The sequence below is a fragment of the Emys orbicularis genome, chromosome 13 (genome assembly GCF_028017835.1).
Source record: "Emys orbicularis isolate rEmyOrb1 chromosome 13, rEmyOrb1.hap1, whole genome shotgun sequence".
Taxonomy (NCBI): Eukaryota; Metazoa; Chordata; order Testudines; family Emydidae; genus Emys; species Emys orbicularis.
The window spans coordinates 47947978-47962310 of NC_088695.1; the positions used below are offsets into that span (position 1 = coordinate 47947978).

A 14333-nucleotide genomic window follows, 5' to 3' on the forward strand; every position below is an offset into this window, starting at 1 on the left:
GTCCTCTGACCCCAGCCGAGGATAGTTGTGGGGGAGGATGGAAGGACATTGGGTTTATTCTTCTTGCAAAAGCTTGCCACACGTAGAGAGTTCCCAGCAGCGAGAGACTTGATAGATGTTCAGAGGTCACCCTGTCTCAGCTGGTGGGAGAGAGCCACCTGGTCTGTACCAGGAAATGCTTCTGCCTCTAAGTGAGTGTAAAGCACATGGCAGTCCTTAGCATAGTTCAGAAAATTGGCTAGTTCTGTGCCCATAGCAGTTTGGCTAAGATTAAATAATCAAAAGCAGGCCTCATGGATTTTTACAGCGTCTTGAGTGAGTGAGTTCTCATTAGAATGCCATTGTGATTGGGAGTGAAAAGTCTGTTCCTAGGTCTGTGCTAAGAGGAAGCGTGTGCATGTAATATGCTACTAATACCCGCTTGCATTGGCCTTCTCCAAGCTGTCCGTGTTGGAGCTGGGAGTGGCTCCCTTCAGTCTCAGAAGTATCCCTGTGGGAGACCGCAGCGTGGCTCTGGACAGGGAGTCAGGACTCTCCGGGGTTCTGCTCCCAGTACTGTCGCTGACCTGCTGTGTGAGCATAGGCAGGTCTTTCACCTCTGCCTCAGATTTCCCATCTGTGACACGAGGATGACGCTTACCTTCGTAGTGTAACTCGGAGACCTACAGGCGGAAAGCGCTACGGAGCAGCTAAGTCACAGTGTACTCAAAAACCCAAATAAACTTCGTCTAACTCCAAAGCAACATAAGCAGCGTGAACTCAGGGAAGGTCTGATCATGAGGGAGACTATCATCGGTGTAAATGGTTGTCCATATGAAAAGGTTCTTCCCTTGGAGAATAAGGAGTCCTGGTCCATTTGTTGTACGTAGACCCCAGGAGCCTCAGTCATGGACCAGGATCCCATGGCACTAGGCGCTGTACAAACACAGAACACAGAGACAGTCCCTGTTGCAAGGACAATCTAAGTGTAAGACAAGAGACAATAGATGGATACAGACAGAGAGGGGAATACAAGTGGGATGATATTGGGCAGTGGTAGGTGGTCTCAGATCACTAGCAGTCCAATTTGCTGTCAAGTTTTTTTGTAGGCATCATGGCAAAGGAGAGTTTGGAGTATTGCCCTCACCCTTAGTGGGTGGCTGATGGTACGTATGTTGGTCCATCACGACTGAGAATCTGAACCCTTCCCGAGCTGTCCTCTCCACGTTGCAAGCCTGCAGCCAGCTTGCCAGCAGAAGCATGAGAAAGTTGAGAGTAACTTCCTTGGTTAATGATATTTCTCCGCGCCGATGGATTAATCATTTTCCTATTGGGAGACAGAAGCTGCAGTACCATTAGGTCAAACTGTTTCAAAATGTTGGGATTGCAGGAGCTGATCTCCACTCCTGTCTCTAGGATGATTCATTGCCCAATTCCTCTGGGGCCTATTGCTTGATTCTTGTCCAGACAGTGAGTAGAATTTGAGCCGTCATTAACTCCTTGCTGCCCTCCCTTTGGAGCTGTGGCTGCTAAGCCGAGCACGTGGCATTGCATGGCACCGGGAACCCCAGAGTCCTGAGGTACAGTCATAGTATACCACATATGTGGATAAAGGCTGCTAGGGCTCTGGGGTCTGCCAGATTTGGAGTGATCTCGTAGCAATCCTCCCAGCTTGACATTTGTTAAGCTATAAAATGTAACTGCCTAATAAAACTGTACATGTGGGAAGGAGGAAGGTGCCTACTTCGTTCCACGGGGAGGGAGGCACAGACACTTCCTTTAGCTGGGGGATGTGAGGTGTCAATTTGGTAGTAACAATTTTAGAAAATATCTTTCAGGCCTTCGTAGCATGACATTAAAAAGAAGGCTTTTAACATGGAAATCCCCAGAGGGGAAGATTAAAGCGAACAGGTGCTGGAAAAATGTTTCTGCATATTAGAACTTAATTAGATTTGAAAATGAATTCCAGATGGGCTAATTATGTGTGAGTTGTTGCAGGTTCTTTCTTGCAGGGGCAGGAGTGTGTTTGGGGAACTGATGTAGCTTGATTGGATTTGATTCCTAATTCTTGCAGTATTGCTGAGCTCTAGACACAGGCTGGCTTTCGGGCCCTGTGATCCCTCTGAAAAGGCTCCATGGCTCCTGCTGCTGCTGTCAGAGCCAGGGAGATCTAAGGCCACAAGCAACCAGGCTTGTTGCTAAAATAACCACTGGGCCAACAACCTGTCACGTTCAAGGAGAAATGATTCTTATCAGAATTACTTGTAAAGGAAACTTCAAAGACGGGACGGTTGATTCTACAAAGGGGGAAGTATTTCCAGGGACACATGGTGGTAGGGGTGCCATTGGCTTCTCCAAGCCAAGTAGCGTGCCAAAGCATGCTTGAGCATCTGACGGACTGAGCATGTGGGGACCGTCCGGAGCGATTGCAGGGGGCGCTGGCCACAGTGCTGCATGTTTCTGATCTATAAATACTAGAGCGGTGGTTCTCAACCTGCAGGCCGCTTGCTGCCCAATCAGCACACAGCTGCGGCCCATGTGACACCCTCAGGGCCATACAGGTAGTATATTTATATTGTGTGGCTGCAGCCCACATAACACATAGACAGCTGCATATGTGGCCCACAGTGGTAAATAGGTTGAGAATCACTGTACTAGAATAACTGAGAAATGTTACTAGTAGGGGCGTAGCAGCATATTCAAAGGCAGAAAATGTAGTTTTTAAAGGGACAGTGTTACCCATGAGTGTCTCTCTGAAGTGTTTTGCTTGCTGGCTCTATTTTAGGGGTGCTTCACAAACCCCAAAAGACACCCCCTCTGTCTGCAGTGGGACTGAGGGACAAATTTCATGGCCTTTTTACAGTGTTCCCCAGGAAGTAAATTGAGCATGCCGGAGCAAGAGCCATGTATGAGTCTGCGTGTGTGCCAGGGCGAGAGCCATGTATGAGTCTGTGTAACTGTCATGGGCTCTGCCTCCCAGCCACGCTGAGATTGCTCAGCAACTGAACTTTTCCGTAAGGTCTGTGCCTGGAAATCATGGATGTGTGATTTGTGTGTGGCTTAATGAATGATTTATATCACGGGAAGGAATGATTTAGGTAGAAAATACAGTCCCCTCTTACCGAATCTGTAATGAAAAGAGTCAGTTCTTATTCATTTATTTCTGAAGCTGTTTGAACTCAGCGTGTTTGACATAAATCAAGTCTAATTGTCATTTCATGATTAATGAACATATGCTGGCCGTTTTTCTTCATAATTAAACTTTATGTTCAATTCATCTGACAAAGCAAAACAAGTTTTGGCTTTGGCAGATTGTATGGTTTTTCCAGGTCTGTGTATTTAAGAAAAAGTGGCAGGTTTTCCAATGGCCATGAATAGACCTGCTGGGCACAAGCGCACGTAATTTGAGTGGAGACTCCAGCGTGTTGACCTGACAGTTCAGCCTGTGCAGAAAGTCAGTTTTGCGTCCAGCTGTGGTGTAAAGGGGACATTTCATTAGGAACACGGCACCTTTTGGCTTGTCTGCTTCAAACGTCAACCGAGACCTGGGGTGGAATCATCTGAGAAGCAGGGAAGCTGTTCGAAGGGCAGCTATTGTGTCCAGCGTTGCCTCATCTGCAGGGACAGCTCCACATCTGCCCTTCAAACAGTAACTTAGCACCCAACAAAATGACAGAGGAAAATGAATAGCTGTCTGTGTCTTTCATAAATCTGAAAAACAATCCCAATAGTTTAGAAGCCCCCAATCTATCCGGGTGTTCCAGCTCAGGGATCCATATGGTCTACACCAGTCCCATCCAGTTCATTAACTGTGCTCTTCTTATTTCAGGACATAGACAAGTTTGGCAACGAGATCACTCAGCTGGCTCGCCCGCTCCCTGTCGAGTATCTAATCATAGATGTAAGTATTCGCTGCAGTGTTTGCTCATTTGCAGCTGGCTGTAGAATCGAGGCAGAGTTCCTTTCGCACCACCGAACCTTCTGAAAAGCCCACAAGGTCTGAAGGTTTTAACTCGAGTTTGCTTTCTTTAAACCTGGGAGTGCAACAGGCAGCACGCTTTTGCGTGAGTGCAGCACTCTGGGGTGGGTGGTGATGTGATGCCAGAGAAATGCATTTACTTCTCCAAAAGGCGCTGCTTGGAGTGTCTTATTGCTGTTATGAAACAGAATTTATCCATCAAATGAAGGAAGCAGTAAGCCCCATGGACATGCTGGGCATTAAATCACTGGGAGCTAATTAGAAAGCTCCAGTTGTCTCTTTCGTAGCAGTGATTAAGAACACTGCTCATTCCAGTGATAAGCAAGCTGGGTTTGTACTATGAAAAGGCCTACAGCTCCTTCATTGCCAATTCCTAATGCTTTTCCTAGTTGCAGTTCTGTGTTCAGGTCCCATCTGCCCACCACTGAATGTGTCCCCCCAGGGAGCAGCGTTGTTTCTTGGGCTATGCATCCTTGAGTGTTGGGAGCCAAAGGGCAACTGGTCTAAGAGCCCTGCCTTGTTTAGTAAGTGTTGCCAACGCACTTGGGAGCAGCGTTAAAACTCTGCCACTGTCTTTCAACCTTAATGGGGGCCTTTCCTGGATGGGAGACTGGGAGGCAGATAATTCAGATGACAGAAAATATTGCGGGAGTCGAGGTGGTGCCACTAATGATTAAATCCATTCAAAGCGACTGGTCCACTCCAGCTGCTGCTAATGTGAATACAAATGTCCCAAGCACTGCCCCAGGAAACCCCAGATGTGGGGAAGCAGGTGGACTGGAAACCAACACTCACTCTTCCTCTTTGCTGGTTTTTTTCTGTGGGGTGTGTTACTTATCAAAGCTGTGTTTGGGCTGAAGCCTTTGACACGTGATTCATGCAGTGAAATATTGTGTTTGGAACAATGGGACCCATTGTGTGGCACCCGTCGACGTTCCATTCCAATTGACAGCACTGGAACGTATTTATTACCCCAGCAATAAAGGCATCTGGTTTGGGACTACCTGGGGTGTAATTAAGATGAAAACAGATTGACAGAACATGCACTTACGAGGAGTCTGGAATGATGGAAATCTGAATTTCTGAAGCATCTTTTAAAAAAAAAAAAAACCCTAACCAAGTATTTTTCTGGTTAATATTGCAATGGATGTTATTTCTGCATCTTTGATGTCAGCTACAAACTGCACACATCCCTGATTGAAAAGCTTGGGTTTTTTTTTTATAAGACTTTAATAGCCATAGAATCAGAGGATGAAGGCACCTTGCTGGCCCGCACGTTCTTCTGGCCCACCTGCCACCCTCCTTCCAAGTGATGTAAGCGGCAAAGAGGAGGAATATTAGTGAGTCCCAGGATAGTGAGTGTAAAGCTCAATGTAACAAAAGGCACAAGGCCAGAAGAGGACGGCAAAGGGTTTGTTTGAGCCCTACGTGGCTCAGTAAGAACTTAGGGAGCCCGCTTGCTGGCATGGGATGCATGTGATTTCTGAGCCATGTTCTCCCCTGCATCTGGCAAAGTCCCCGCCAATCCAGTGACGGTATTGGGGGGGCCTGGGCAAGCTGACCAAAGAGCGTATCGATGGCAGGGGATTCCAGGATTAGGCGGAGACTGTGGGAAACTCTGCATCAGAGAGGGCTCTCGTCCTTTGCTGGAAGGGCTGAGTCCTGTGGCAGAAAGGTGCACAAGGTTAGAGACGGGCGGGAGGTCCTCCTTGGATGCTCAAGCAGTTGAGGAGTCACTTACCATGTGGATAAAAGCTGGTATCAGCTTCAGTGCTTTTGCTGCTCTTTCTAGTGTGCCTTTATATTGACTGTGCACTGCACGAAGCACCTCGTGTTGCTAAAAGGGTCCAGACTGGACTGATACAACTGGCAAAAGCCAAGTTCTCAATAAGACACCAACTTTCTGGCTCCTTAATCTTCCTTGGCAAGAAATGAAGGAGCCGTATTTTTATTCAGTTCACTTGCCGTAAGTTCCCCTTCCCCAGCACGCTGGGTGTGACAAAGCACCCCTCTATCCAGGATGTTCAAAGCCTGCACCCCGTCCAGGTGATAACCGCTCCGAGCCAGGAGGGGGCGCTCCTGTAGCCTCATTAGCTTAGACTATTGGTTAGGGCCTGGTCGCATGGCCTAAGTGTTTCATGCTGTTTGTTTCCTTGAGCTGTGCTCAAGGGCAGGCCCTGTAGTGCAGAGAAAACAGTTGTATGTAAAGAAGTGATCTGGGTGAACTCTTTATTCGTTTCTCAGACTGCCCCAAGTCCCAGCTGCAGATTTCAGCAATGCCTCCCCGTTCCTCTCTAATCCAACCTCCTCCGTGTAATTCTTCCAGTGCATAAAAAGAGCCCGTTCCAAATTGCCAGCCTCAGGCACACAGTTGTCAGATCAGTGGCGGGGTGGGGAGGAGGTCTGTGCTTCCACAGGCTGTGAGCCTATACGTTTTCAGGAGAGAGTTGGAGGCCATGCTGGGGCTGCCCTGAAAAAGGGAAGTGTTGATCAAATATCCTTTGAAATGTGAAAAAGGCTTTAGAAGTTCCACATAATAATCACTTTGTGACCATGGCTGACCACTGCGCTGTGCGGTGAGTGGCGTTTCTCGGCTATTGGAGGCAGTGGGCCGAGGTCTCCGGCGCCTGTGAACCAGGCCTGGCCTGTCTACTCAGCATCCCAGCACTCTGCTCTAATAGCTCTTCCTTGAATTTTTAGATTACCACAACTTTCCCCAAGGATCCAGTTTACACTTTTTCTATTTCTCAAAATCCGTTCCCTATTGAGAACCGTGATGTGCTGGGAGAAACTCAGGTAAGGAATGCTTTAAAGTGTGTGTCTTCTACCTGTACAGTCCTACACATGTATGTAATCTTCTACATGTTTCCCTTACGCTAAGCCCTCTGAAAGGGAACGGCAGTAGAGAGACTGCAGCAGCTGTTCCATTGAGCCGTCTCCTCATCGTTTGAGCCACGCTTGGCTATACGCTCAGCAAAACTTCCCTCTCTGAATGCTTTGCACCTCCCTATAAATCACCCCTGTTGGATGTGCCAGTCCCCACCCGTCCCAGGGATCTGAATGAGGCCGTTTGGCTTGCCAAGAATTGCCTCTTGCAAGTAACTTCTAAAAAAGAAGCTGCCAATTCCATGGTGTGTGTTTGATCAAGAATCAGTGAAGAGTGCATCCTGTCTGTGACAAAACTGCGCTGCTTCACCACACTGCTAGGGGTGGGTCAAACAACATGCCGGGCCTACAGTGGCTCCTGGGTTTAGTGCTGACACCGAGAATGCTGGCTGCTTTGGGGAATGGTTTTAAAAAGCTGAACTGCTCATTACAGAAAGGGGCAGCTATCAAATTGCCCAAGCCACATGTGAGCTGGCCAAATCAGCAGGCATTTTTGGTTTCTTGGTAATAGTAAGGGTCTGTCTCTCAAAAGGGATCGGCATGGAAAGTAGCAAAGATTTCTTCTGAAATAGTTGGACGTAAAATTAATCGGGAGTGAATAGTTCCTGTACAAACACAAACTCCTGCAGAAGCTGTGAGAGAGGCAACTAGAACGTGTCGCGTAGCAGCTCCGGGGTTTTGCTGTATAGTGAAGTAGTCAGCTCTGCAAAGCGCTGTGTGGGCAGCGTGACTGCACAGTTAAAGGATTCCTGACCCTGGCCTTCTCCACCTTGCTGTGAGGCATGGGTCTCTTCTGCACCTGGCAAGCCTACTCCACTTCAGTGCAATTGGCTGATGCAGGCTTCAGAGGGCATGACCCTGTTAGCCAGCTCACTCATTCCTGACTGGGGCACCAAGATGCCACTGGGGCATTATCTTCCCGTGGCCCCTGTTCCCTCACTGCCCCAAACTGGCGTGGCTCTGAGATGCGCTGTCTGAGTGCTCCAGTGTCTGGGCTCAGCTCTCTCTGCCCTGGGGTCTTTCAGATGTCTAAATCATTCCAGATTCCCTTTCTCTGGAAATGTGAAAAGTTGTGATTCAGTCTGCAAGGCTCTCTGATTTCAGGATGTCAGTCTGCATCACAACTGTGTCTATTGATCGAGGAAGGAATTTTACCAGTATCATCTTTGTCAGTGTATCTGAATGGAAAAATCAAGTTATCACACTGGGGTAAGGAAATATGACTTCTGTATTGTTTTTCTTCCCCTTTCCAATGTCTGCAGGACTTCCACAGCTTGGCCACGTACCTATCTCAAAACACTTCCTCTGTTTTCCTAGACGTCATCTCTGATTTCCATCTGCTCCTTTTTCTGGTCACCAATGAGGTCATGCCTCTGCAGGTATGTAATAGAAGAAAATGATCTTGGCTAATGACAAAGGGCTTGCAGTGAGCATCGCATTACAGACCGGCACCAAGCTTCTCCTCCTCCTCAGGAATCAAGGCAGGAGCATCAGTTGCATGTGCGGTGGAAAGCGCCGTGCGTCTGTTACGCCCAGTCTGAGTCCTCAGACCCAGCTTGTTTGCTGGTTTATCTGTAGTTCCTGCTGAGAAAATACAGCTTGGCAACTGTCTTTCCTTCTCAGTGACCCTTTTGGTTGGTGGGAAGAGGCGAGATTTATCGGTGTTCTGGAAGTCCTGCTCAGCCGCTGCGTGGCTGGAAGCAGTGAGTCGGTGGTGGCTGTGTGAGCAGGGTCACAGGCTGGATACAGCCACTTGGCTCTGGCTCAGGGAGCTGGAAAGGTTTAAAAGTATCGGAATCAGAAATTCCTGTTATAATGATAACAAGATCAGAGTCACCAAATCTCTTCCAGGACAACAACTTCCTGTCTTTGCAGCGCTGGCTGTGTTGGCTTGGCACTAGGAGTTGGCTGCGTATCAGGCCCTGCGTTAACATCTGCACCACTCATATTTTCCCATTTTTAAATAACATACCAACAAGAAAAGCCATGTGTTTTCCAGAGGCTTCGAGAACGGCGCAAACTGAGCATGTGCAGCACAGCTGGGCTGCCAGTGGGCGGCTGGAGATCAGGACCAATCAGGGGGATTTTGTGTGTGTTGTGTTCGGAATTTTGTCCAGTCTTTTTTTTTTTTTTCTTTTTTTTCTTTGTGATAAAAGTGTGAGCGAGCCTTCGCTCTCTTGCAGGCTCACTGCAGAAGTGGGCAAAAGCTGCCATTCGGGGGGGGACAGTGGTCTGGCTGTTTTAACTCCCTGAAGGTGATCTAGTGCTCCTGAAATGAGGGGCTAGTAGTGATGGCTAGAGCCAGACCTAATGTAGGTAGGCACTGTACAAGTTCCCCCTGTGTAAATCTACCCATACACTTCACAACTATTGTCCGAGCCCTCCTGCTATTCCAGCCCTTGACCTCCTGAGTAAAGTCTCCATATCTTGATTAGGTGCATGGTGGCTGCATCCAATCCTGCTAAATTTTACAACATGAATACAGTTACCAGATACTTTTAGCCCACTTTTCTGTGCAGAGGGGTGCAACAAGTGACTTGGCTCCAGCATATATTCATTTATAGATTATAAAACCAGAAGGGAGCACTGTGATCATCTGATCTGATCTGATCTAGACACGCCCTGAATTAATTGCTCTAGCTTCTGTTTGGCCAAGTTTCAGGGAACATGTCAGCCCTGGGGAGAAACTAGAAGCAGGATTTATAAAGCCAGTCAAACGCTGTTGACTAGCCCCTTCCAGGCAGGGAGTGTCCGCTTGCTTGTGTCCCCAGAGTGGCACCTCTATAAAAGGGTGAAAGGGGGGAGGGATAGCTCAGTGGTTTGAGCATTGGCCTGCTAAACCCAGAGTTGTGAGTTCAATCCTTGAGGGGCCACTTACGGTTTTTTGGTGTTTTTTTTTGCCCCAGATCCCTGTCAGGGACAGTACTTGGTCCTGCTAGTGAAGGCAGGGGGCTGGACTTGATGACCTTCAGGGTCCCTTCCAGTTCTAGGAGATAGGTATATCACACTAAAGGGTTTTTTTAGAATTCCTAGCTGCCACTGGGGAATAAACTCACTATGGAGCTTGGAGTGCAGGGGGGCAGGGAGCCCAGCCCTGGTCCGTGTGCGCTGGTTGAGACTTACGCGCTCTCTTACACAGGATAGCATCAGCTTGCTGCTGGAGGCGGTGAGGACCAGGAACGAGGAGCTGGCGCAGACCTGGAAGAAATCGGAGCAATGGGCCACCATTGAACAGCTCTGTAGTAAGTCCCCAGAATTACCTGCTGTTCTCCTGTGACCAACAAGTGGGGAGTACCGAAGTGGTTTGCCTGGGCTGGCTGCTGAGTGGCACAGCCATGCTTCTGCACAGGGAATGAGCTGGCTCCCAAGGCCTGCAGGGGCTCAGAGCACTGGGGGCCCAAGCAGTACCCACCTCCTGGGCCAAAGGCAGGAGCGCCACCGGAGGGCTGTGGCATGAAGCAGAGACCCTCAATCCTCGCACTCTGTGGCAGGGAGGTGGCCCTGGAGTCGCTGGTCTTAGTACGATTAGACTGAGCTGATTTACCTGAGCCAATCCTAGATCTGGGAGACGGAACCGGAAATCTCTGCGTGCCATTGTCTGCCTCAGTCTCCTGCCTGTGACGGGTGTTGTGACATCACAGCAGCAAGCAGTCTGCCGGGCAATGCCCCACCCTGTTCGGCACAGACCCCAGACAGCGGGCTGGGTAAAGACACAGGCGTGGGGAATGCAGGTTTAGTAGCATGAGCCTCTCTGGCCTCTAAGCCGAGGCAGGGGGGAGACTGCTAGTTTTAGACCCGGAGGTCCCAGAGTCAGGCCCTGCCACTCCCCTCTCCCGGAGTGTTGCGTTACATGTAGAAACTCCCATGTGAACCTCCTCCTGCCCCCAGTCCTCCCCTCTTCCCAGCCTTGACCTCTGCTCTGTTTCCCCCTTACAGGCACGGTTGGGGTCCCGCTCTCAGGGTTACATGAATATGGTGCCATGGGCAGTTCAACACATGCTGCGTCCTCGGCCATGTGGGCTTGCCAACACTGCACCTTCATGAACCAGCCCGGCACAGACCACTGCGAGATGTGCAGCCTCCCCAGGACCTAGCCCCCGCTGCTTGGCGCTCGGGGCAGACTGACAAATACAGAGGCAAACCCTTTAAAAAGCAGGCTGGTTTCTCATGCCCCCCTCCCCCGTAATGATGCGCCACAAGGGGCAGACCGAGAGGGGGGTGGGTTGCCAGGTCTGTGTGTCCGATTGCAGAGCGCTCTGCACTGTCCTTTCTGGGGCCTACCGATAGGGAGGGGAGGCAGGCCGGCTGCTGGTGGGATTTCAGCTGTTAGACCAGCATGAGGAGACCCTTGGCTTCAGTGTCCACACACTCAGCTCCCCCCGCCATGACTCGGGCTATCTCCCTACGCTGTCATCCTGGGACTGGCTCTCCTGCCATCTCCAGGGGCTCTCTAGGCTTTGTGCTGATCTCATTCGACAGCAGCTGCTTCTCCCTCTGAGCTGAGCGAGCTCCGGGGCGCAAGGCAAAGCGGGGTGGCTGGGCGGGCCATCTCCACAGGTGCATGGCAGCAAGGGGCTGACCTCCCCCGATTAGCTTGCATGGTGTGCAGCTCCCCTGTCCCAGCAACCTTAACACAGGAGATGGCCTGGGAGGAAGCGATGCTGTAGGCATGGCGTGGTCCCACAGGCCGCTCTTAGCAGGGGATCGCTGTCCCCCCTCCCCAGCGCTCCTTCTCCGATGCCTGGTTGGTTTGTCAGCAGTCGGCTCTTCTCCAGGGTTTTCTGTAGCCCTCGGTGCCTGACTCGGCTGAGCCTCCACCATAATTACAGCTTTGACTAAATGGTCTACAGCCGGAGAACGTACAATGAGCACCAGCGCTGGGCCAGAAGCAAAGCTGCCAAGCCCCACAGCTCATCCGCAGTGCTCTGACGTGCACTTGGTATCCGTCCCTCTGCGTACGCAAGAGCCCTGTCTCTCCTGGGTGACCCCTCACTGCAGCCCAGTAGCACGGTGCGCAGATGATTTGGAGCTGCCTCTCCACAAAGTGGATTTGGCAGTCGCTCCTCGGCTCTCCCCTGCCTAGGGTCATGGCACCCAGGGCAGGGCTGGGTCTGCTCCTGCTGGCTAGATCTCCCAAGGGCTGACGAACAAGCAGAGGGAGCTCGCTGCCCCAGACCAGAGATGGGGCTGGCACCTTGGCTTATCGCTTTTGCTAAAGCGGTTGGTGGACAGGCGCCCCAGCTCTGGAGCAGGCCTCCTTTCACCCCGCCTTTCTCCCTTAAGGACACAGCCCACCGCAGGGTGCATGCTCCTTCCATTGCATTTAGTGCCGTCTCCTCCATCTGCCAGCCACTGGAGGAGCTACTTTCCTTGGCCTTCTCCCCTCTGCAGAGTGAGGCTGTGGCACTTTGGAAGCGAATGTAACTTGTAAGTCTGCTTTGCGTTAACAAGTGCAGGGCCTGGCTCCAGCACCCGTTCTGCATTAGACCCCCCCCCCCCCCCCCCAGGCCTGGGCTGGCTGCTTGGTAGTTAGCCCCAGTCCTGCAGCCAGAGCCCAGGTGCCCAAGCAAAGGGAAGAGCCCCACACCTTACTTTTCAGCAGCTGATCCGCTCCCCTGGAGCGAACTGAGCCCCATAGCAAACATGCAGCATGTTCCATCCTTCCAACTTGCCTGGGTCTCCTCGCAGCAAATCCAGTCTTGTTAGCTGCTCTCTAGTGCCTGAAGTTCAGAGCTGACCTTGTGGGCCACAGCCGGGATGTTTGTGGGGACCAGGCCACAAGGGGCAGATCTCCCACTAAATCACCACTCTCTGCTGTCCCTTTAAATTTAGAACAGCAGTTGCTGCTGTTTTTAAGCATACTGGGGCCGAATTGCAGGTCTTGTTCTTCCTCTGCTTGCGCATTAGTGACCTTAATAACAGCCCAGCTGGCCAGCCCCCGAGCCCATGTTAGCATGGGGAAGTGCCATTCGAAAGCCTGCCTTGCCCCTCTCCCGGAGTCTAGCTGAACTTTGGCCTGTTTGCCATTCCCGGAGCAGCACCCGGCCCCTGGGGTTCACCGCCTCTCTCCAGTTGTACTCATTCAAACGCCCCAACATTTCCTGAGCTGCATTGTAAGGAACCCCTTCCCAGCTGTTCAGAGAGGCGCTCTCTCGTTCTCCAAAGAGAACCAGGGGAGGAGTGGGTCCCCTTGGCAGGATAATGCTGCAAGCTTGTTTCCTTCCAGACTGATAGGGGAACTAGGACTGGCTGATCATAATGGGTCAAACCGTCCCTTGGTACCCCATCAGGCGGGGCTTTTCCCCTGGTCCCCTCTACAGGAGGCCAGTAGCAGGGTGGGCAAGCTGGGGGGGGGTGGGGGGGGACACAGTTTGACTTCTCACAGCTCATCCCTGCACTCCCACCCCCTTCGCTGCAACCCATGAGCAGCTGGCAGGAGTGACGTGGTTTCTACCCTTTGCAGTTGAAGGATCCCTCGCGCCGTCCTGCTGCTGTTTGAAGAGTAGTTGATTGCAGGCGCCTCTGTCCGGCACTGGGTTTGTGTGGGGGGGTCTCCTGAGCTCCCTAGGGGGAGCTGCTCTTGCTTTTCTGTGCTCTTCGGCTTGCAGAGGTGTGCGTCTTGGGTGTGGACTGGAGTTCTCTTCATTAAAGCCCTGCAAGTAAAATCTAATAAAAGCACCTGAAATGTGAACAAGGCTGCCGGCCTCTGCTGTGTTTATTGACCCAGAATCCTGCTTGGTTCTCTGACCCGAGCTGAGCAGCTGCCTCCACCTCCAACCTGTTTGCCTGTGTCCGCCGCTGCTCAGGGCGGAGTTGGCAGCAGTGAGGCCGTGGGCCTGTGTAGGCTGGTGGGGACACGAGGGGTTTGAGAGCCAGGCCTGTGTTGTCAGCACGTAAAGCCGCGTCACCATGGGGCCTGCGCTGGCTCCCAAGGAGCATCCTTCGCCTGTGCCCCAAGGGAGCGTCGTCCAGCAGGTAAAGGAACAATCCAACCCTCCCCGCTGCACAGCCGCCTCCTGTCTGCAGTGCCTGGGAGCAGGGTGACAGGGCTGAGGCTCGGGGAGACAGCTCACCTGCTGCTAGGGGCTACAAGGAGTCCTGCGTTTGGGTGGAGCAATTCTGCAGCCACTTCTGCTCACGTGCCAGTCTCAGACACCCTGAAGCCTGGCCCCTGCTGTATGTGGCGTAACCACAAATGGAAACAACCCTCGTCGGTGATCTGAGCTGGATGGCCACAGGACAGGAGGGGAAAGGGGGGGCAGAATGGAGCCGCTGGATGGTGCAGTGGGGCGAGAGCAGCCGGACCAGGTTAGTTATCCACCCCCTACCAGGGCGCCAGCAGCAATCTGCTTAGCCAGGGCCCAGGACTGGAATAGCTGGGACTGCTGCCAGCTCGGAGGCAGGTGCCTGGCAGTGCTGGAGATCCTGAGCCGGCAGGTGAGGATTGATACAGCCTAGGGCAGGAACAGCAGCTGTCCTGCAGGGAGCA

The 14333-nt window shown here is 51.6% G+C and overlaps 1 protein-coding gene across 1 annotated transcript in view; it reads left to right on the top strand.

The window, feature by feature from the left end:
- The window catches only part of NPLOC4 (NPL4 homolog, ubiquitin recognition factor), a 43242-nt gene extending 29712 nt beyond the window's left edge, over positions 1 to 13530 (top strand). Inside the window, exons 13-17 of the mRNA XM_065415123.1 lie at positions 3809 to 3880; positions 6659 to 6754; positions 8107 to 8223; positions 9984 to 10086; positions 10781 to 13530. Of these exons, the coding sequence (XP_065271195.1) occupies positions 3809 to 3880; positions 6659 to 6754; positions 8107 to 8223; positions 9984 to 10086; positions 10781 to 10938 (546 nt within the window). The 3' untranslated portion in view covers positions 10939 to 13530. The remainder of the gene's footprint in view (positions 1 to 3808; positions 3881 to 6658; positions 6755 to 8106; positions 8224 to 9983; positions 10087 to 10780) is intronic.
- The last annotated feature ends 803 nt before the right edge of the window (positions 13531 to 14333 follow it).